Source organism: Cetorhinus maximus, chromosome 19 (genome assembly GCF_964194155.1).
Source record: "Cetorhinus maximus chromosome 19, sCetMax3.hap1.1, whole genome shotgun sequence".
Classification (NCBI taxonomy): domain Eukaryota; kingdom Metazoa; phylum Chordata; class Chondrichthyes; order Lamniformes; family Cetorhinidae; genus Cetorhinus; species Cetorhinus maximus.
The window spans coordinates 97673966-97695637 of NC_135897.1; the positions used below are offsets into that span (position 1 = coordinate 97673966).

At 45.7% G+C, this 21672-nt stretch overlaps 1 protein-coding gene across 1 annotated transcript in view; it reads right to left on the reverse strand.

Moving 5' to 3' along the window:
- Positions 1-2086: 2086 nt before the first annotated feature.
- The window catches only part of LOC144694054 (myoneurin-like), an 82743-nt gene continuing 63157 nt past the window's right edge, over positions 2087-21672 (reverse strand). Inside the window, exons 7-8 of the mRNA XM_078564416.1 lie at positions 19637-19723; positions 2087-2435 (exon numbers count right to left, since the gene is read on the reverse strand). Coding sequence (XP_078420542.1) covers positions 2197-2435; positions 19637-19723 — 326 coding nt within the window. The 3' untranslated portion in view covers positions 2087-2196. The remainder of the gene's footprint in view (positions 2436-19636; positions 19724-21672) is intronic.

Here is a 21672-nt window from a genome sequence, read left to right on the forward strand (position 1 = left end):
ACTGCTGGGGAACATTTACCACAAATACTGCATCAGGTAATAGGGTCAGTTTCACAGGTACCTGGAGAATTGGGCTGCACAGCTCCTACTCAAGGGCAATGTACCCAGGGCCTGATCATGGGAAGCATGGCTATTAGACACAAACGTTCTGCTCTGTTTGTAGAGAAAAATATTCACCCCAGGAAAAATGAAATGTCACTTGTTACAATGATTCCATCGTGTTATCAGCACAACATTTGCCATAACTTGTATCCAAAATACAAATGAATAAACTGGACCAGTATTGTCAATGTTGGCAATCAGCAGTAACGCCACTGCAGAATTTGGGGAGCCAGCAGCTTGGAGACTTAGTGCTTTACAGGGCACAGGTCAGTCCACAGGCAGTCAAGTGTGCTTCCGTCTCTCTCTCTCTCTCCATCCCAGCACACCCTGGCACACTCCCCTTCTCTTAGTGCTTCCCTCTACACACCCAATCTCCACACACTCTCTCTCGCCCTGGGGTGAGCCGTGAAATCCATTCCCACCTCCCCTCAGCTGCTGGGTGAACCATGTGATCCTCTTCCTGCTGGGTGAGCCCCGTGATCCCTCTCTTCCCCTCAGGTGAGCTGCGCAATCTCCTCCCCCCCAACCCCCCCGGGTGAGCTGTGTGATCCACTCTAGCCCCCGGGTGAGCTGCGTGATCCACTCTAACCCCCGGGTGAGCTGTGTGATCCACTCCCCCTCACCGCCTCTCTTCCCCCTGGGTGAGCCCTGTGATCTCTCGTTTCCCTCCAGGTGATCTGTGTGATTCCCTCTCTCCCCTGAGTGAGCTGTGTGATCCACTTTATCCCCCGGATGAGTCATGTGATCCACTCCCCCCGCCCCGGGCGAGCTGTGAGATCCTCTCCCTCCGCCCCGGGCGAGCTGTGTGATCCACTTCCCCCGCCCCGGGCGAGCGGGGTGATCCACTCCCCCCGCCCCGGGCGAGCCGCATGATCCACTTTCCTCGCCCTGGGTGAGCTGTGTGATCCACTTTCCCCACCCCAGGTGAGCTGTGTGATCCACTCCCCCCGCCCCGGGCGAGCCGTGTGATCCACTCCCCCCGCCCCGGGCGAGCCGTGTGATCCACTCGCCCTGCCCCAGGCGAGCCGTGTGATCCACTCCCCCCGCCCCGGGCGAGCCGTGTGATCCACCCCCTGCCCCGGGCGAGCCGTGTGATCCACTCCCCCCCCCCCCCACCAGGTGAGCTGCGTGAACCTCTCCCCCCGCCCCGGGCGAGCTACGTGATCCACTCCCCCCGCCCCGGGCGAGCTGTGTGATCCACTCCCCCCGCCCCGGGCGAGCTGTGTGATCCATTCGCCCTGCCCCGGGTGAGCCGTGTGATCCACTCCCCCCGCCCCTGGCGAGCCGTGTTATCCACCCCCTGCCCCGGGCGAGCCGTGTGATCCACCCCTGCCCCGGGCGAGCCGTGTGATCCACTCCCCCCGCCCCGGGCGAGCCGTGTGATCCACTCCCCCCGCCCTGGATGAGCTGTGTGATCCTCTCCCCCCGCCCTGGGCAAGCTGTGTGATCCACTCCCCCTGCCCTGGGCGAGCTGTGTGATTCACTCCCCCCGCCCCAGGTGAGCTGCGTGATCCACTCCCCCCGCCCTGGGCGAGCTGTGTGATCCACTCCCCCCGCCCTGGGCGAGCTGCGTGATCCACTCCCCCGCCCCGGGTGAGCTGCGTGATCCACTCCCCCCGCCCCGGGCGAGCTGTGTGATCCACTCCCCCCGCCCTGGGCGAGATGCGTGATCCACTCCCCCCGCCCCGGGTGAGCTGCATGATCCACTCCCCCCCGCCCCAGGTGAGCTGCGTGATCCACTCCCCCCGCCCCGGGCGAGCTGTGTGATCCACTCCCCCTGCCCCGGGCGAGCTGTGTGATCCTCTCCCTCCGCCCCGGGCGAGCTGTGTGATCCACTCCCCCCGCCCTGGGCGAGATGCGTGATCCACTCCCCCCGCCCCGGGTGAGCTGCATGATCCACTCCCCCCCGCCCCAGGTGAGCTGCGTGATCCACTCCCCCCGCCCCGGGCGAGCTGCGTGATCCACTCCCCCTGCCCCGGGCGAGCTGTGTGATCCTCTCCCTCCGCCCCGGGCGAGCTGTGTGATCCACTCCCCCCCGCCCCGGGCGAGCTGTGTGATCCACTCCCCCCGCCCTGGGCGAGCTGTGTGATCCTGTCAGTACAGTTGTTGCAGGAAGATGAGTTGGGTTTCTGGATAAGCTGACACAGAGGGCCGCAGCAACTGTTCAGAGGATAAAGATGGGCCCTCGCTCACGGGCAACATCATCTGCTGCTGGTCTGTTCCCATGGCAACAGCGAGTGGTATGGATAGATCGGATGGTTTCAGCTCCATGGTGTCCCGTGATTCACGTTCAACAAAATCTGCCCCATTATCAGCGTCTGTCCTTTTTACAGCTGGAAAAGAAATCATTATATGAAACAGGGTCATAAGCCCGAGAGATAGTCCCACCTTCCCTTTTCAGCCCCCAAATATCAATGATCGTGTGAAGATTCTCCTTCAACAAAGACAGGCTGCACCACGAATAGGCAACAGTCAGGCAGGTTAAGGTTTATTTATAAAAGTCCTTTTGCGAGTTGGGGGTTTATTCAAGAAAAAGACACTCAGTAAATAAGTAGCGCAAAGGTGCAGCTTTGTTGGAATGCAGTGGAGCCAAATTCTTAACTCTGCAATGTGGTAAGTGAGGGGATTTTAAGGGTTGATCTCTTTCTAAAATCTAGTCAGGTTTGTGTTTAGCATTTAACTTAACTGCAACAGTAAATTGTTGTTTCTTTCAGTCTTTGTCAGTGATGAACCAACTCCCTGCTGAGAGGCTGCTGTACTAAGTTAATCGCTCCTGACTTGTTCCTTGTAGAGGGGGTGGACTAGCTTTGGGGAGGCAGGATGTGGGTAATTTGCCACAGAGCTCCCATTATCTGAAGAGAAAGAATTTGCAGTGCTCCAGGGAAAAGGCAGCACCAGCGAGACTAGTTAAGCTGCTCTTGCAGGGAGCCATCACAGACACAAAGGCCAAATGGCCTCCTTCTGTGTTGTAACCATTTGATGGTTCAATTGCTTCTGCTCAGGATTGTGTACAATTCTGGGCACCACCCCTTAGGAAGGATGTCAAAGCCCAGGAAGGGGAGCAGATGACTATAGCAGTGATGAAGGAGCTCATTTATGTGGAGAGATTAGAGGAGCAGGGTTTATTCTGCTTAAAGCAGAAAAGGTTATGGGAAGATACAAAAGCAGCACTGAAAATTGAGGAGTCTTGGTAGAAACATAAAATTGTGACAGCACAGGAGGTGATCATTCAGCCCGTCATGTCTGAAGGAGCAATTCACCAAGTCCCACTCCCCTGCCTTTTCCCTGTAGCCCTGAAAATGTTTCCTTTTTGGAGAAGATTCAATTCCCTTTTGAATGCCTCAATTGACCCTACCTGCATCATACTCTCAGGCAGTGCATTCCAGATCCTAACCGTTTGCAACATAAAAAGGTTATTCCTCATATTGCCATTGCTTCTTTTGACAATTACATTAAATCTGTTGAAAGCAAAATAATGCGGATCCTGGAAGTCTAAATAAAACAGAAAATACTGGAAAAACTCAGCAGGTCTGGCAGCTTCTGTGGAGAGAGAAACAGTTAACGTTTGGAGTGTGTTTGACTCCTGTGTTATTGCCTTAAATCTGTTATCATGTCCATAACACATGAAAGAGACCATAAACTGTTTAAATCAAACCTTACTTTCTGCTCATTTAAAAAATGGACTTTGCTGCTCAAGATTGTGCCAGAGGGACCTGCACACGATTTGCAAGTTGGCTACAGTTCTGGAAACTTCCTACAATAATTACAGGATAAAGCTCAACCCTCAGCCTTGTGGAATCTCACACCAATCACTGTGTGGACACATTGCAAACAACGGGACAAGGGAGCAGCAGCTGGTTTGTCTTCCAAGCCTGGAATTATAAGCGAGGGAGCCATCAAAACTCATTACACCCGCGGAGGTGCTAAAGGTCACCATTTTTCTCCTCATCAATGGGCAACACCACATGACCTATGCTCCTCTAGCTTTTGGAAAGTTTTAATGTTATATTCCTGGACTCTCTTGGCACTCTGCTGTTAAACATCCTGTCTGTCAACACCAAAGCCAGATTCCAGGTTGACAACAAAACCTGCCTCAAGTCTAAACCTCCTGAAGATTTCTGCCACCGTCTGTAGAGTGAACTAAGTCTCTGGATACCAACCTCACCTTGCTGTGCCACCACCAACTTTGAAGGGATTCTGCAACTCCTGCTTTCAGCGAGTTGAACCTGCCTGCACTTTAACTCCTACCTGAAGGAACACTCACTGGATTCTGACATTCTGGACTCTAACTTTCACGTGAATTAATATTCATATCTTTGTTTTTTTCTTTGTTTTAAATTATTCCTAGTTGTAAAACGTTTCTTTCCTATTCCTTTCTTCTGTGCTTGTGTGTGTGTGTGTGTGTGTATGTAGTTGTGATGATTATCCCCGGATTTGAATGTATGAATAAACAATACTTCTGATTTAACCCTAAAGAGTTTGTTGCGAATCACTTTAAAATTGACTTCATAAACAGAAGGTTTGGAGAAACACGCCACACCCTATTTCAAAAATTAAAACACCCCTGCTTACAGAGAGGTGGTGAGAAAAATAAAGAAATTCAGTTTGCCTCCCTCCCCTGTCCTTAACACTGTGCCCTCTTGCTCTCAATCCATCCACATATGGAAACAGTTTTTCCTCTATCTACTCTCTCCAAACCCCTTATGATTTTGAATACCTCTATCAAATCTCCTCCTAACCTTCTCTTCTCCAATCAATCTAGAAAGCTGAAGTTCCTCAGCTGTGGAACCATTCTCATGAATCTTTTCTGCATCTTACAAACATAGAAACTAGGAGCAGGAGGAGGCCATTTGGCCCTTCGAGCCTGTTCCACCATTCATATGACCATGGCTGATCATCCAACTCAATGGCCTGATCCCACTTTCTCCCCATATCCTTTGATCCCTTTCGCCCCAAGAGCTATATCTAACTCCTTCTTGAAAACATACAATGTTTTGGCCTCAACTACTTTCTGTGGTAGTGAATTTCACAGGCTCCCCACTCTCTGGGTGAAGAAATTTCTCCTAATTTCAGTCCTAAATGGTCTACCCCGTATCCTCAGACTGTGACCCCTGGTTCTGGACTCCCCCAGCATCGGGAACATCCTTCCTGCATCTACCCTGTCTAGTCCTGTTAGAATTTTATAGGTTTCTATGAGATCCCCCCCTCATTCTTCTGAACTCCAGCAAATATAATCCTAACCAACTCAATCTCTCCTCATATGTCAGTCCCACCATCCCAGGAATCAGTCTGGTAAACCTTTGCTGCACTCCCTCTATAGCAAGAACATCCTTCCTCAGATAAGGAGACCAAAACTGCACCAAATCTTATAAAAACAAAAAACTGCGGATGCTGGAAATCCAAAACAAAAACAGAAATACCTGGAAAAACTCAGCAGGTCTGGCAGCATCGGCGGAGAAGAACAAAGTTGACGTTTCGAGTCCTCATGACCCTTCAACAGAACTAAGTAAAAATAGGAGAGGGGTGAAATTTCATCCCTCTCCTATTTTTACTTAGTTCTGTTGAAGAGTCATGAGGACTCGAAACGTCAACTTTGTTCTTCTCCGCCGATGCTGCCAGACCTGCTGAGTTTTTCCAGGTATTTCTGTTTTTGTTTTGCACCAAATCTTGTCTAATGCCTTCATATCCTTCCTAAAGTGTGGTGCCCAGAAATGCACATAATACCCCAGTTCAGGACAGACCAGTTTATCATAACCTTGCTTTTGTAATCTATGCCCCTATTGGTAAAGCCCAGGATACTGTATGATTTATTAATTGCATTGTCAATCTGTCCTGCCACATTCAATGATTTATGCACATAAACACCCAAGTCCCTCTGTTCCTGCGCTCCTTTCAGAATTGTACACCTTATTTTGTATTGTCTTTCTAAGTTCATCCCATTAAAATGAAACTCTGCATTAAATTTAATCTGTCATTCAACCAACTTGTCCTACTCCTTTTGAAGTTCCACACTATCTCCATCATGGTTCATAATACTTACAAATTTTGTATCATCTGCAAATTTGGAAATTGTGCCCTGTACACCAAGAGGCAAGTCATTAATATATATCAGGAAGAGCAGGGGGCTGACCCTTGGAGAACTCCACTATAAATCCTCCTCCAATCTGGAAACATCCATTAACCACTACTCACTGTTTCCTGTTACTCAGCCAATTTCGTATCCAGGTTGCTACTGTCCCTTTCATTCCATGAAGTCTAACTTTGCTCACAAATCTGTTGTGCGGCACTTTATCAAATGCCTTTTAGAAGTCCATGTACACTTAATAGCATTCCCCTCATCAACCCCCTCAGTTACGTCATCAAAAAACCCAAGCAAGTTCGTTAAACATGACTTTCCCTTAACAAAAAAATATTTCCTTATATAAAGGAAATATTATTTTTTCCCAATATTACTTTAAAGCAGGCTTGTGGGGGCTGTACTGTGTGTGCATGTTTGTGTGCGTGAGAGACTAATTTAATTAAAAGACGGTCAGTATGCAAGGTTTGAATCATCAAAGGGGTTAAGTGTAAAACAGGCATTCTGAAATGGAAATGGATGAGCTAAGTAAGATAGGTGAACGGGCTAGAGCTAAATTTGCATTTATTGATAAGTTGAGAGGTTATTTGAATTTCAAAGGGACATGATAAGATGTTTTACAACTGGCAAAATAGATAAGGCAAAGTTCTTAAGATCATTTTTCCCGAAAGTGCTGGCTATAAGGGCAACACGAAAGATTTTTATGTTCTGGGAAACGTGCACATGTAAAGAAAGGATGAACCAATGGGATTTACAGATCAAAAGGGAGAAAATATATTTAAAGAAACATGGAAAGCTGTATGCGGAGTGGCCATTTGACATCTTGAAAGGTGGAATGTGTGAAACAGACCTGTGTAAAAGCAGCCTCTAGCCATCCCAGAGAAGTTGCTTGTTCCAGAGAGCAGGGTTTTGTTAAAAGCCTTGGAATTCATTGTTGAATGAGAGGGAGATAGAAGCTGGGAAACACTTCCCTTATAGCAACCGTGGGTGCCTGTGGTAATAGTGCTGGATGTTTTATAGATTAAGAATCTATTTGGACTGGTGCCTGAAAGGGGCATATAGTTGGGAGTCTAGTTAAGTAGAAATCTTTGGGGAACTGTTAGAAGAGTAAGTTTAACTGTGTAACTACAATCTTGTGTGTTTAACTTTTTCTTTTCTTTTATGAATAAATGTTTTAATTAAATCTTAAAAATCTCCAAAAGTGATAGCGGTCTCTTTACTTCTGACTTCAGTGCACATTTTAAAAAATTCATTCATGGGATGTGGGCTTTGTACGCTGGGCCAGCATTCTTTGCCCATCCCTAGTTGCCCTTGATTTAGGTGTTGATGAGCTGCCTTCTTGAACCGCTGCAGAACATGTGGTGCAGGTACACCCACAGTGCTGTTAGGGAGGGAGTTCCAGGATTTTCACCCAGCGACAGTGAAGGAACGGCAATATATTTCCAAGTCAGGATTGTGTGTGACTTGGAAGGGAACTTTTAGGTGGTGGTGTTATCATCTATCTGCTGCCCATGTCCTTCTAGATGGTAGTGGTCATGGGTTTGGAAGGTGCTGTCAAAGGAATTCCTGCAGTACATCTTGTAGATGGTACACACTGCTGCTACTGTGGTGGAGGGAGTGAATGTTTGTGGAGATGGTGCCAATCAAGTGGGCTGCTTTGTCCTGGATGGTGTCAAGCTTCTTGAGTGTTGTGGGAGCTGTAATCATCCAGGCAAGGGGGGAGTATTCCATCACACTCCTGACTTATGCCTTGTAGATGGTGGATAGGCATTGGGGAGTCAGGAGGTGAGTTACTCATCACAGGATTCCTAGCCTCTGATTTGCTCTTGTAGCCACAGTATTTATATGGCTAGTCCAGTTCAGTTTCTGGTCACTGGTAATCCCCAGGATGTTGATAGTGGGGGATTCAGTGATGGTAATGCCGGTGAACATCAAGGGGCGATGGTTGGATTCTCTCTTGTTGGAAATGGTCATTGCCTGACACTTGCGTGATACGAATGCTACTTTTCACTTGTCAGCCCAAGCCTGGATATTGTCCAGGTCTTGATGGATTTGGACATAGACTGCTTGCTTCAGGATCTGAGGAATCACGAATGGTGCTGAACATTGTGCAATCATCAGCGAACATCTCCACTTCTGACCTTATGATGGAAGGAAGGTCATTGATGAAGTAGCTAAAGATGGTTGGGCCGAGGACACTACCCTGAGGAACTCCTGCAGTGATGTCCTGGAGCTGAGATGACTGACTTCCAACAACCACAACCATCTTCCTTTGTGCTAGGTATGACTCCAACCAGCGGAAAGTTTTCCCCCTGATTCCCATTGACTCCAGTTTTGCTAGGGCTCCTTGATGCCACACTCGGTCAAATGCGGCCTTGATGTCAAGGGCAGTCACTCTCACATCACCTCGGGAGTTGAGCTCTTTTGTCCATGCTTGAACCAAGGCTGTAATTAGGTCAGGAGCTGAGTGGCCCTGGCAGAACCCAAACTGGGCATCAGTGAGCAGGTTATTGCTAAGCAAGTGCCGCTTGATAGCACTGTTGATGACCCCTTCCATTACTTTACTAATGATGGAGAGTAGGCTGATGGGGCAGTATTGGCTGGGTTGGATTTGTCCTGTTTTTTGTGTACAGGACATACCTGGGCAATTTTCCACATAGCCGGGTAGATGCCAGTGTTGTAGTTGTACTGGAACAGGTTGGCTAGGGGCGCAGCAAGTTCTGGAGCACAAGTCTTCAGTACTATTGCTGGAATATTGTCAGGGCCCAGAGCCTTTGCAGTATCCAGTGCCTTCAGCTGTTTCTTGATATCACGTGGAGTGGCTGAAGACTGGCATCTGTGATGCTGGGGACCTCCGGAGGGGGCCGAGATGGATCATCCATTCGGCATTTCTGGCTGAAGGTTGTAGCAAATGCTTCAGCCTTATCTTTTGCACTGATGTGTGGGCTCCTCCATCATTGAGGATGGGGATATTTGTGGAGCCTCCTCCTCCAGTGAGTTGTTTAATTGTCCACCACCATTCATGAATGGTTGTGGCAGGAATGAAGAGCTTAGATCTGATCCATTGGTTGTGGAATCACTTAGCTCTGTCTCTCTCTTGCTGCTTATGCTGTTAGGCACAAAAGTAGTCCTGTGTTATAGCTTTACCAGGTTGACACCTCATTTTTAGGTATGCCTGGTGCTGCTCCTGGCATGCCCTCCTGCACTCTTCACTGAACCAGGGTTGATCCCCTGGCTTGATGGTAATGGTAGAGTGGGGGATATGCCGGGCCATGAGGTTACAGATTGTGTTCGAGTACAATTCTGCTGCTGCTGATGGCCCACAGTACCTCATGGATGCCCAGTCTTGAGTTGTCTGTTCGAAATCTATCCCATTTAGCACGGTGGTAGTGCCACACAACACGATGGAGAGTATCCTCAATGTGAGGCCGGGACCTCGTCTCCACAACGACTGTGCGGTGGTCACTCCTACCGATACTGTCATGGACAGATGCATCTGCAGCAGGCAGGTTGGTGAGGATGAGGCCAAGTATATTTTTCCCCCTTTTTGGTTCCCTCACCACCTGCCGCAGACCCAGTCTAGTAGCTATGTCCTTTGGGACTCAGCCAGCTCGGTCAGTAGTGGTGCTACCGAGCCACACTTAGTGGTGGAGATTGAAGTCCCCCACCCAGAGTACATTCTGTGCCCTTGCCACCCTCAGTGCTTCCTCCAAGTGGTGTTCAACATGGAGGAGCACTGATTCATCAGCTGAGGGAGGGCCGAATGTGGTAATCTGCAGAAGGTTTCCTTGGCCATGTTTGACCTGATGCCATGAGACTTCATGGGGTCCGGAGTTGATTTTGAGGAGTCCGAGAGCAACTCCCCAGCAAATTGTTGTGTCAGCTTGGCCAAGTTTCCCATTGGGATTTGATCAGCCTGACAATTACACCTGCTATATCATAACGCTTAATTAAGTCACATTTGCCCATGTGACTATTGTTTTTGTTCTGAATGATCATTTCCAACAGCTTCCCCACCACCAAGGTTAAACTGACTGGCCTGTAGTTGCTGCTCTTATCTTTACACTTTTTTTGAAGAAGGGTGTAACATTTGCAATTCTCCAGACCTCTGGCACCACCCGAGTCCAAGGAAGATTGAAAAATTATGGCCAGTGCCTCTGTAATTTCCACTCTCACTTCCCTCAGTATCTTCCAGTCCTCAAGCCTCATCAACTTTAAGCACCGACAACTTATGCAACAAAAGCCGCTGATCAATTTTAAACCCTTCAACTGTCTGAATTACCTCCTCTTTCATCATGACCTGGGTAGCATCTTCTTCCTTGGAAAAGACAGGTGAAAAGGTACAGGGAGGCGGTGGCATGGTGATAATGTCATTGAACTAGTAATCCAGAGGTCCAGGCTAAAGCCCTGGTCACACAGGTTAAAATTCCACCATGGCAGATGGTAGAATTTAAACACAATTAATAAATCTGGAATTAAAAGCTAGTTTTAGTAATGGTGACCATGAAACAATTGTCGATTGGCACAAAAACCCATCTGGTTCACTAATGTCCTTTAGGGAAGGAAATCTGCCATTGTTACCTGGTCTGGCCTACGTCTGACACCAGACCCACAGCAATGTGGTTGGCTCCTAAGTGCCCAGTGAAATGGCCGAGCGAGCCACTCAGCTGCATCTAAATGTGAAAAAGCCTAAAAAAGGGAATAAACTGGACGAGCCATCTGGCATCGATCTTAGGCACCGCGAAGGGCACCGGCAAACCCAGCCCGTTGACCCTGAAAAATCCTCCTTACTAACAGCTGGAGGCTTGTGTCAAAATTGGGAAAGTTGTCCCATGCAGGAGTCAAGCAACAGCCTGACATAGTCATACTCATAGAATCACACCTTACAGGCAATGTCTCTGATACCATCACCATCCCTGGGTATGTCCTGTCGACAGGACAGACCTACAAGAGGTGGCTGCACATGTGGTATACAGTTGGGAGGGAGTTACTCTGAGTGCTCAACATTGACTCTGGACCCCATGAAGTCTCATGGCATCAGATCAAACATGGGCAATGAAATCTTTTGTTCATTGCCACTGACTGTTCCTCCCACCCCACCAGCCACTGCCCCCCCACCACAGCTCATTAATCAGTACTGCTTCAAGCTGAACATCAATTGGAAGAAGCACTGAGGGTGGCAAGGGCACAGAATGTACTGTGGGGGTGGATTCAATGTCCATTACCAAGAGTGGCACAGTATCACTACTAATGACTGAGCTGGCTGAGTCCACAAGGACATAGCTACTTGGCAGCGTCTGAAGCAGGTGGTGAGGGAACCAACAAGAGAGCAAAACCTCATCCTCACCAATCTACCTGTTGCAGATGCATCTGTCTGAGACAGTATTGGTGGGAGTGACCAAGGCACAGTCCTTGTGGAGATGAAGGTTCATCTTCACACTGAGGATACCCTCCATCCTGTTGTGTGGCACTACCACCGTGCGAAATGGGATAGATTTAAATAGATCCAGTAACTTAAAACTGGGTATCCATGAGGCGCTGTTGGCCATCAGCAATCGCAGGATAGTATTCAACCACAATCTATAACCTCATGGCCCGGCATATCCCCCACTCTACCATTACCGTCAAAATGGGATATGAACCCTGGTTCAATTAAGTTTGCAGGAGGACATGTCAGGAGGAACACCAGGCATACCTAAAAATGAGGTGTCAACCTGATGAAGTCACAACACATGCCAAACACTTGCATGCCAAACAGTGGAAGCAGCATGCAATAGACAAAACTAAGTGATCCCACAACCAACGATCCGATCTAGGCACTGAAGCCCTGCCACATCTAATTATGAATGGTGGTGGACAATTAAACAATTAACAGGAGGAGGGGGCTCCACAAATATCCCCATCCTCATTGATAGGGGAGCCCAGTACATCAGTGCAAAAGGCAAGGCTGAAGCATTTGCAATCACCTTCAGTCAGAAGTGTCCAATGGATGATCCATCTCAGCCCCCTCCTGAGGTTCCTGGCATCACAGATGGCAGTCATCAGCCAATTCAAATCATAAGATACCATAGAAACATTGAAAATAGAAGCAGGAGTAGGTCATTCGGCCTTTGAGCCTGCTCCACTATTCAATATTATCAATGCTGATCCATTATCTCAACGCCATACTCCTGCTTTCTCCCCATACCCCTTTGAAAATAGATTCATGCTGTTTCTTTCATATCTGAGGCTCAATGGCATTACCATCGTTGAATCTTCCACTATCAAAATCCTGGGGTGGGTGACCATTGACCAGAAACTGTATTGGACCAGCCATATAAATACTGTGGCTACAAGATCAGGTCAGAGGCTGGGAATTCTACAGTGAGTAACTCACCTCCTGACTTCCCAAAGCCTGTCCACCACAAGGTACAAGTCAGGAGTGTGATGGAATATTCTCCATTTGACTGGCTGAGTGCAGCTCCCACAACGCTTGACCCCATCCAGGACAATGCAGCCCGCTTGATTGGCACCCAATCCACCACCTGAAATACTCACTCCATCCACCACCAACGCACAGTGGCAGCAGTGTGTACCATCTACAAGATGCACTGCAGCAATTCACCAAGCCTCCTTTGACCTCTACCACCAAGGTGCACTGCAGGAACTCACCAAGCCCCCTTCAATTGCACCTTCCAAACTCACGACCTCTAACATCTCGAAGGGCAAGGGCAGCATGTTATCTTTTACTATCAGGGCTACCTCTCCTCCTTTGCCATTCTGCCTGTCTTTCTGAAATATTGTATACCCTGGAATATTTATTTCCCAACCTTGATCACTTTGTTACCATATCTATGTAATGGTGATTAGATCTAAATCATTTATCTCTATTTGTGCCAGTAGTTTATTTATTACAGAGTAATGGTAGAGTGGGGATATGCCAGGCCATGAGGTTACAGATTGTGGTTGAATGCTATTCTATGGTTGCAAATGGCCAACAGCGCCTCATGGATGCCCAGTTTTGAGTTGCTGGATCTATTTGAAATCTATCCCATTTAGCTTGGTGGTAGCGCCACTCAACACGAACACCACCACTTGGAAGTTCCCCTCCAAGCCATCCTGACTTGGAAATATATTGCTGTTCTTCTATTGTCACTGGGTCAAAATCCTGAAACTCCCTTCCTAACAGCACTGTGGGTGTACCTACATGGACTGCAGTGTTCATGATAGCCTTAGTCCAAACATGGGCAAAACAGCTGAACTCACTGGTGAGCTGAGAGTGACTGCTGTAGGCATCAAGGTAGCATTTGATGTGTGGCATCAAGGAGCCGTAGCAAAACTGGAGTCAATGGGCAACAGGGGGAAGACACTCTACTGACTGGAGTTATACCCAGAACAAAAGAAGATGGTTGTGGTTGTTGAAGGTCAACCAACTCAGTACCAGGACATCATTGCTGGAGTTCTTCAGGATAGTGTCCTCAGACCAACCATCTTCAGCTGCTTCACCAATGACAAGAAGGTGACTCACCACCACCTTCTCAAGGGCAATTATGGATGGCCTTGTCCCGGGAAACATTTTTAAAAAAGGGCTTTAAACTAGCAGAGTGGGGAGGGGCGGGGCGTCAGGTGAAGAGATATTTTGAAATCCAAAGAGAAAGGTTGAGGCATCAGAACAGTATAGAAATGTGGGTAAAGACAAGCAGAGTGGGTCAGCAAGGGACAGAGTGTTAAACAGAATTTGTGCATCACCAAATAAGGACCTCACAGGGAAGAGAAGTAAAAAATTGAAATGAAAGGTTCTTTTTCTGAATGCATGAAGCATCTGTAATAAATTAACTACTGGCACAGAGATAAATTATTTAGATCTAATCACCATTACATAGATATGGTAACAAAGTGATCAAGGTTGGGAAATAAATATTCCAGGGAACACAATATTTCAAAAAGACAGGCAGAATGGCAAAGGAGGAGGGATAGCCCTGATAGTAAAGGATGACATAAGGACATTAGTGAGAAAGGATCTGGCCTCAGAAGATCATGAAGTAGAATCAGTATGGGTGAAAAATAGAAACAGCAAGAGTCAGAAAACACTGGTGGCAGTAGTTTACAGGCCCCTAACAGTAGTTATACCATTGGGCAGACCATTAAACAAGAAATTATTAGATCTTATAACAAAGAAATGTAATAATTGCAGGGGAAGTTAATCTTCATATGGACTCAGACAATCAAATTGGCAAGAGTGCTCTAGAAGCTGAGTTTATAGAATGCTTTATGACAGTTTTTTGGGGCAATACGCAATGGAACCGACTAGGGGCAAAGCTATCTTAGATCCAGTATTGTGTAATGAAGCAGGGTTACTTAGTAATGTCATGGTAAAAGATTCTCTGGGGAATAGTGATCAGAATACCATTGAATTCTATGTTATGTTTGAAAGTGACATATTCCAATAACAAACAAGAATTTTAAACTTAAAGCCAATTACACAAGTATGACGGGAGAGCTGATTAATTGTGTAAACAGGCTAAAAGGTATGGAGGTAAATAAAACATTTCAAGAAACAATTCAAAGTCTTCAACAAAATCACATTCCATTGAAGAACAAAAACTTGGTGAGAAAGACCCATCAGTGGCTCATTCAGGAAGTTAAGGGTAGTATTAGATTAAAAGAAAAGGCTTAAAATTTTGCAAAAAAATGTAGCAATTGGGAATTGGAAGTGTTTTAGAAACCAACAGAGGGCCACCAAAAAGTTGATCAAAAGGCAAGAACTAAAATATGAGGGTAAACTAGCCAGGAATATAGAAACAGATTGTAAGAGCTTTCATAAGTATATAAAAAGAGAGTAGATAAAGTAAACATTGGTCCCTTAGAAGCAGAGGCAGGAGAAATTATCATGGGAAGTGAGGAAATGGCAGAGGGATTGAACAAATATTTTGTGTCTGTCTTCACAGTAGAAGACACAAGTTTCATTCCAGAAACAGATGGTGACCTAGGGGCTAAAAAGAGTAAGGAAATTAATATCAGCAGAGAAAAAGTATTGGCGAATTTTGAGGGACTAAAACCTGACAAATCCCCAGGACATGTCAGCCTACACCCTAGGGTTCTAAAAGAGATAGCTGCAGAGACAGTGGATGTGCTGGCTATGATTTTACAAAATTCCTTCGATTCAGGACCGGTCCCAGTAGATTGGAAGTTGGCAAATGTTACACTGCTTTTCAAGAAAGGAGGACAGAGAAAACAGTGAAGTACAGGCCAGTTAGCCTAACATCAGTTGTTGGAGAAATGCTGGAACCTATCAGTAAGAAAGTCTTAAGAATGTACTTCGAAAAACAAAGTATGATTAGAACAAATCAACATAGTATTGCTGAAGGGAATTCCTGTTTGGCAAATTTATTAGAGTTTCTTGGGAATGTAACCAATAGAGTAGATAAAGGGGAACCAGCAGATATAGTGTACCTAGATTTTCAAAAGGCATTCAGTAAGGTGCCACATAAAAGGTTAATAGGCAAGATAAGGGCTCATGGAGTTGCGGCTAGTATTTTTGCATAATACAGGACTGGTTAATGGATAGAAATCAGAGAATGAGCATAAATGGGAGTGCCACAAGGATCAGTGCTGGGGCCTCAGCTATTTACAATCTGACATGAAAAGGCAGAGAGTATTATATTGAAGTTTGCTGCCGATACCAAGCTTGGTGGGAAGGCAAGTTGTAGAGAGGGCACAAAGGCTGCAAGGAGAAATAGACAAGTTAAGTGAGTGGGCAACAAGATGGCAGGTAGAATATAATGTAGGGCAGTGTAAACTTATTCACTTTGGTTGTAAGAATCACAGTGCAGAAGAGGCCCTTCGGCCTATTGAGTCTGCACCGACACATGAGAAACTCCTGACCTACCTACCTAATCCCATTTACCAGCACTTGGCCCATAGCCTTGAATGTTATGACGCGCCAAGTGCTCATCCAGGTACTTTTTAAAGGATGTGAGGCAACCCGCCTCCACCACCCTCCCAGGCAGCGCATTCCAGACCGTCACCACCCTCTGGGTAAAACAGCTTTTCCTCACATTCCCCCTAAACCTCCTGCCCCTCACCTTGAACTTACGCCCCCTTGTGACTGACCCTTCAACTAAGGGGAACAGCTGCTCCCTATTCACCCTGTCCATGCCCCTCATAATCTTGTACACCTCGATCAGGTCGCCCCTCAGTCTTCTCTGCTCCAATGAAAACAACCCAAGTCTATCCAACCTCTCTTCATACCTTAAATGTTTCATCCCAGGCAACATCCTGGTGAATCTCCTCTGCACCCCCTCCAGTGCAATCACACCCTTCCTATAATGTGGCGACCAGAACTGCACACAGTACTCCAGCTGAGGCCTCACCAAGGTTCTATATAACTCCAACATGACCTCCCTACTTATGTAATCTATGCCTCGATTGATAAAGGCAAGTGTCCCATATTCATTTTTCACCACCCCACTGCCCCTCCGCCTTCAGAGATCTATGGACACACACGCCAAGGTCCCTTTGTACCTCAGAACTTCCTAGTGCCATGCCGTTCATTGAATACTTCCTTGTCAAATTACTCCTACCAAAATGTATCACCTCACACTTTTCAGTATATTTTTAAAAAGGTTTGAAACTTGTAAGTGTTGATGTTCAAAGAGACTTGAGTGTACTTGTACAAGGAATGTACAAAGTTCGCATGCAGGTGCAGCAAGCAATTAGGAAGGCAAATGGCATGTTGGCCTTTACTGCAAGGGGATTGGAGTACAAGAATAAAGAAGTCTTGCTACAGTTGTACAGGGTTTGGGTGAGACCATATCTGGAATATTGTGTGCAGTTTTGGTTTCCACATTTAAGAAAGGGTATAGTTGCATTGGAGGTGGTACAGCAAAGGTTCACTAGATTGGTCCCTGGGACGAGGGGGTTGTCCTATGATGAGAGGCAGAGTAAATTGGGTTTATATTCTCTGGAATTTAGAACAAGGGGAGATGATCTCATTGAAGCCTATAAAATTCTGAGGGGGCTTAATAGGATAGACACAGAGATTGTTTCCGCTGATCGGGGAATCTAAAACATGGGGGCACAGTCTTAGGTTAATGGGCCAATCATTTAGGGCTGCGATGAGGAGAAATTACTTCACTCGGAAGGTTGTGAATCTTTGGAATTCTCTACTCCAGAGGGTTGTGGATGCTCCATTGTTGAATACGTTTAAGGCTGGGACAGACAGATTTTTGGTCTCCCAGGGAATTAAGGGATATGGGGAGTGGGTGGGAAAATGGAGTTGAAGCCCAGGGTCAGCCTGGATTGTACTGAATGGCGGAGCAGGCTCGATGGAGCATATGGTCTACTCCTGCTCCTACTTCTTGTATTCTTGTGAACCTTCTACATTCGGCCTGGTTCTCAACTATATTATCCACCTGACATCTGCTATGAGCACACTTTTTCTGCTTCATCTTAATCGCTATCTTTTTTGCCATCCAGCGAGCCCTGGATTTGCTTGCCCTACCTTTCTTCTTTGTGGAAATATACCTTGACTGCATTCAAACAATCTTCTTTAAAGGTAGTTCATTGTTCGGTTCCAGTTTTCCCTGCTAATCTTTGATTTCAATTTATCTGGGTCAGGTCCATTCTTTCCCCATTAAAGTTTGCTTTCCTCCAGTTAATTATTCTTACTCTGGATTCTTTTCCATACCCAAGCTATGATACGATGATCACTGAACCCTAAATGGTCCCCTCCTGACCTTTGTTCCACTTGGCACATTTCATTCCAGAGAAACAGGTCCAGCAATGCCTCCTTTCTTGGACTGGAACACATTGCTGCAGGAACTCTTGCTCCTCTCTGTCCTTTACACTGCTACTATCCCAGTCTACATTCAGATAATTAAAGTCGTCCATTAAAATGATAATGCTTGCATTTCTTTGTAATTTCCTCGCAAATTTGTTCCTTTACATGTTTCCCGCTAATTGGTGGCCTATAGACTTCACTGAGTAATGTAATTGCCCCTGTTTTGTTCCTTGGCTCTGGCCAAATTGATTCTGTCCATGACCCCTCTGGGACATCCTCTTTCTCCAGCACTGCAATGCTCTCCTTAACCAATACTGCCACCTCTCCCCTTTTTCTTCTTTTCCTATCTTTCTTGAATACCTTTTCTCCGGGAATATTTAACATCGAATCCTGCCTTTCTTCGAGTCAGGTCTCTGTTATTGCCACAACATCATATTTTCATGTGACTAACTGTGTCTGCAACTCACCAATCTTACTGACTACACTCCGCACACACTCATACATGCACTGAAATCCTAATTTAGACTTTACGCTGAATCCAACTAATATCTTACTATTTTGCCTCTCCCAATGTTGTGTGCACCTTGGTGTTCCTCTCTGATATTATCTTCTGGTTCCCACGACCCTCCCAAGTTACTTTAAACTCTTCCCAATAGCGCTAGCAAATTGCCCTGCAATGAAATTGGTCCTTGCTCTGTTGAAATGCAACCTGCTCACTCAGTACAGGTCCCATCTCCCCCATAACTGATCCCAATGTTCCAAGAATATACAGTCCTCCCTCCTGCACCATCTTTCCAGACAGGCATTCATCTGCTGTATCCTCTATTTCTATACTCACTTGCACTTGGTATTGGAAGTAATCCAGAGATGACTATTTTTGAGGTTCTGCATGCTAATTTCCTACCTAGCTCCCTAAATTCTGACTGCAGGACCACATCTCTCTTTCTACCTATGTTGCGGACACCAGTGTGGACCACAACTGCTGGGTGTTCACCCTTGCCCCTTCAGGATGCTCTGCAGCCCGTCAGTGACATCCTTGATCCTGGCAACAAGGAGGCAACATATCACGCTGGATTCATGTTTGCGGCCACCGAAACGCCTGTCTCTTTCCCTAACTATCAAATCTCATCATTCTTCAACTCTTCTTCATGGTCTCCTGCGCAGCTGAGCCACCAATAGTGCCATGGGCTTGGCTCTGGCTGTACTCTCCAGATGAACCATTACTCTCATCGGTATTTAGAACTAAATACTAGTTGGAGAGTGAGATGCACTCAGGGGACTCCTGTGTGCTCTTAAGCTATGTGGTAGCCAGATAAATAAACGTGATACCTACAAAGCTCTTAACCTTGCAGAAGCACCTCAGTGACTCCAGCTGCTGCTCAAACTCCGAAACTTGGATAGAGCAACTAGGGAGAAACTGTTTCCTCTGGCAAGTCGGTAACCAGAGCTTATAGTTTTAAAGTAATTGGTAAAAGACCTAGAGAGGAAATGAGAAATAATTTCTCATAGAGGGTTGTTAAGGTCTGGAACATACTCCCTGAAAGGGTGGTATATCAGATTCCATAGGGAGTTTCAAATGGCAATTGGGCTCATACTTGAAGATGAATTCGCAGGGCTATGTGGAAAAACCTGGGGCATGACAAGCTGAATGGTCCATTTCTGTGCTGCAAATTCCTTGATTTTATAAAGATACTCACCACCATGAGCTTTACTGTTATGTTTCTTTAAATTCTTCACATCAGAGTACGAGTTCCCACACAATTCACAGACAAAAGGTTTTTCACCTGAAAAAAATACTGTGTGAATATTTATGCAAATGGTTCCAATCGTATGAACATACAAATTAGGAGGAGTAGTCCACTCGGCCCCTCGAGCCTGCTCCACCATTCAATGAGATCATGGCTGATCAGATTGTAACCTCAACCCCACATTCCCACCTACTCCCAATAACCTTTCATCCCCTTGTTTATCAAGAATCTATCTAGCCCTGACTTAAAAATATTCAAAGACCCTGAATCCACCATCTTTTAAGGAAGAGAGTTCCAAAGACTCACGGCCCTCAGAGCAAAAATTTCTCATCTTGGTCTTAAACAGGCAACCCCTCATTTTTAAGAGTGACCTCCTAGTTCTAACAGAAAATGCTGGAAAAACTCAGCAGGTCTGTTAACACCTGTGGAGAGAGAAACAGAGTTAACATTTCGAGTCCATAGGGCTCTCCTTCAGAGCTAAAGAGAAGTAGAAATGTGAAGGAATTTATATACTGTTTAAGTAGGGTGGAGAAGAGCTGAAGAAGAGTCATATGGACTCGAAACGTTAACCCTGTTTCTCTCTCCACAGATGCTGTCAGATCTCCTGAGTTTTTCCAGCATTTTCTGTTTTTATTTCAGATTTCCAGCATCCGCAGTATTTTGCTTAAGAAACATTGGGAACTTGTCAGAAAGGTACAGCTATTATCATGGGGGATTTAATCTACATATAGACTGGAATAATCAGATGGGCAAAAGTGACGAATTCATGGATTGTTTTCGGGATAATTTCTTAGATCAGCACATTCTGGAGCCAACCAGGGAGCAGGCTATATTAGATCTGGTATTGTGCAACGAGATAGACTAATTAATGACCTCACAGTGAAGGTGCCCCTAGGTTGCAGTGATCATAATATGATTGAATTTTACATTCAGTTTGAGGGAGAGAACACTGGGTCTAAGACTAGTATTTTAAACTTAAATAAGGGCAATTATGAAGGCATGAAAGCAGAGTTAGTGAAAGTGAACTGGCAATTAAGGGTAACAGATAGGTCAATAGAGATATCTAAGGGGATATTTCCGAATACAGAGAATAGATACATTCCAACGAGAAAGGAAAATTCCAAGGGGAGGATTCACCGTCCGTGGTTAACTAAAACAGTTAAAGATGGTATCAAACTTAAGAAAAAGTATATAATTGCACAAAGATGGGTGGTAGGTCAGAAGATTGGACAGAATATAGAAAACAGCAAAGAATGACTGCAAGATTAATAAGAAGGGAAAAATTAGAGTATGAGAGAAAGCTAGCTAGAAATATAAAGACAGATCGTGAGAGTTTCTATAAATGTTTAAAAAGGAAAGGAGTTAACAAAGTGAGTGTTGGTCCTTTAGAAAGTGAGTCTGGGAAATTAACAATGGAAAATAAGGAGGTGGCAGATGAATTGAACAGGTATTATGCATCGGTTTTCACGCTAGAGGGTACAAGTAACATCCCAGAAATGGTTGTAAAACAGGAACTGGAAGGGAAGGAGGAACTTGAGAAAATTACAATCACCAGGGTAAGTGATACTTAACAACGTGTTGGAACTGCAGATTATAAAGGAGCTACCATATTTTTCCTGATATTACTGTGGGATACATCAAAGCAGGCTTCTGTTTGTGTGTGTGTATGTTTCTGTATGTGTGACTAATTTAAGTAAACTGCAGACTGTTAGACTGCAAGGTTTGAATCATCGAAGGGGTTAAGTGTAAAAAACAGGTATTTGAAATGCTAATGGATGAGCTAGGTAAAGTGGAATTTGCATTTTCAGATAAGAGGATAGGTTGTTGGCTTTTCAAAGGGACATGACAAGATGTTTCCAACTGGCAAGGTAAATAAGGCAAAGTTATTATATTTATTTTTCCCAAAAGTGCTGGCCATAATGACAACATAAAAGATTTTTATATTCTGGGAAAAGTAACTTCCATAGAGAGGTTGAAGCAATGTA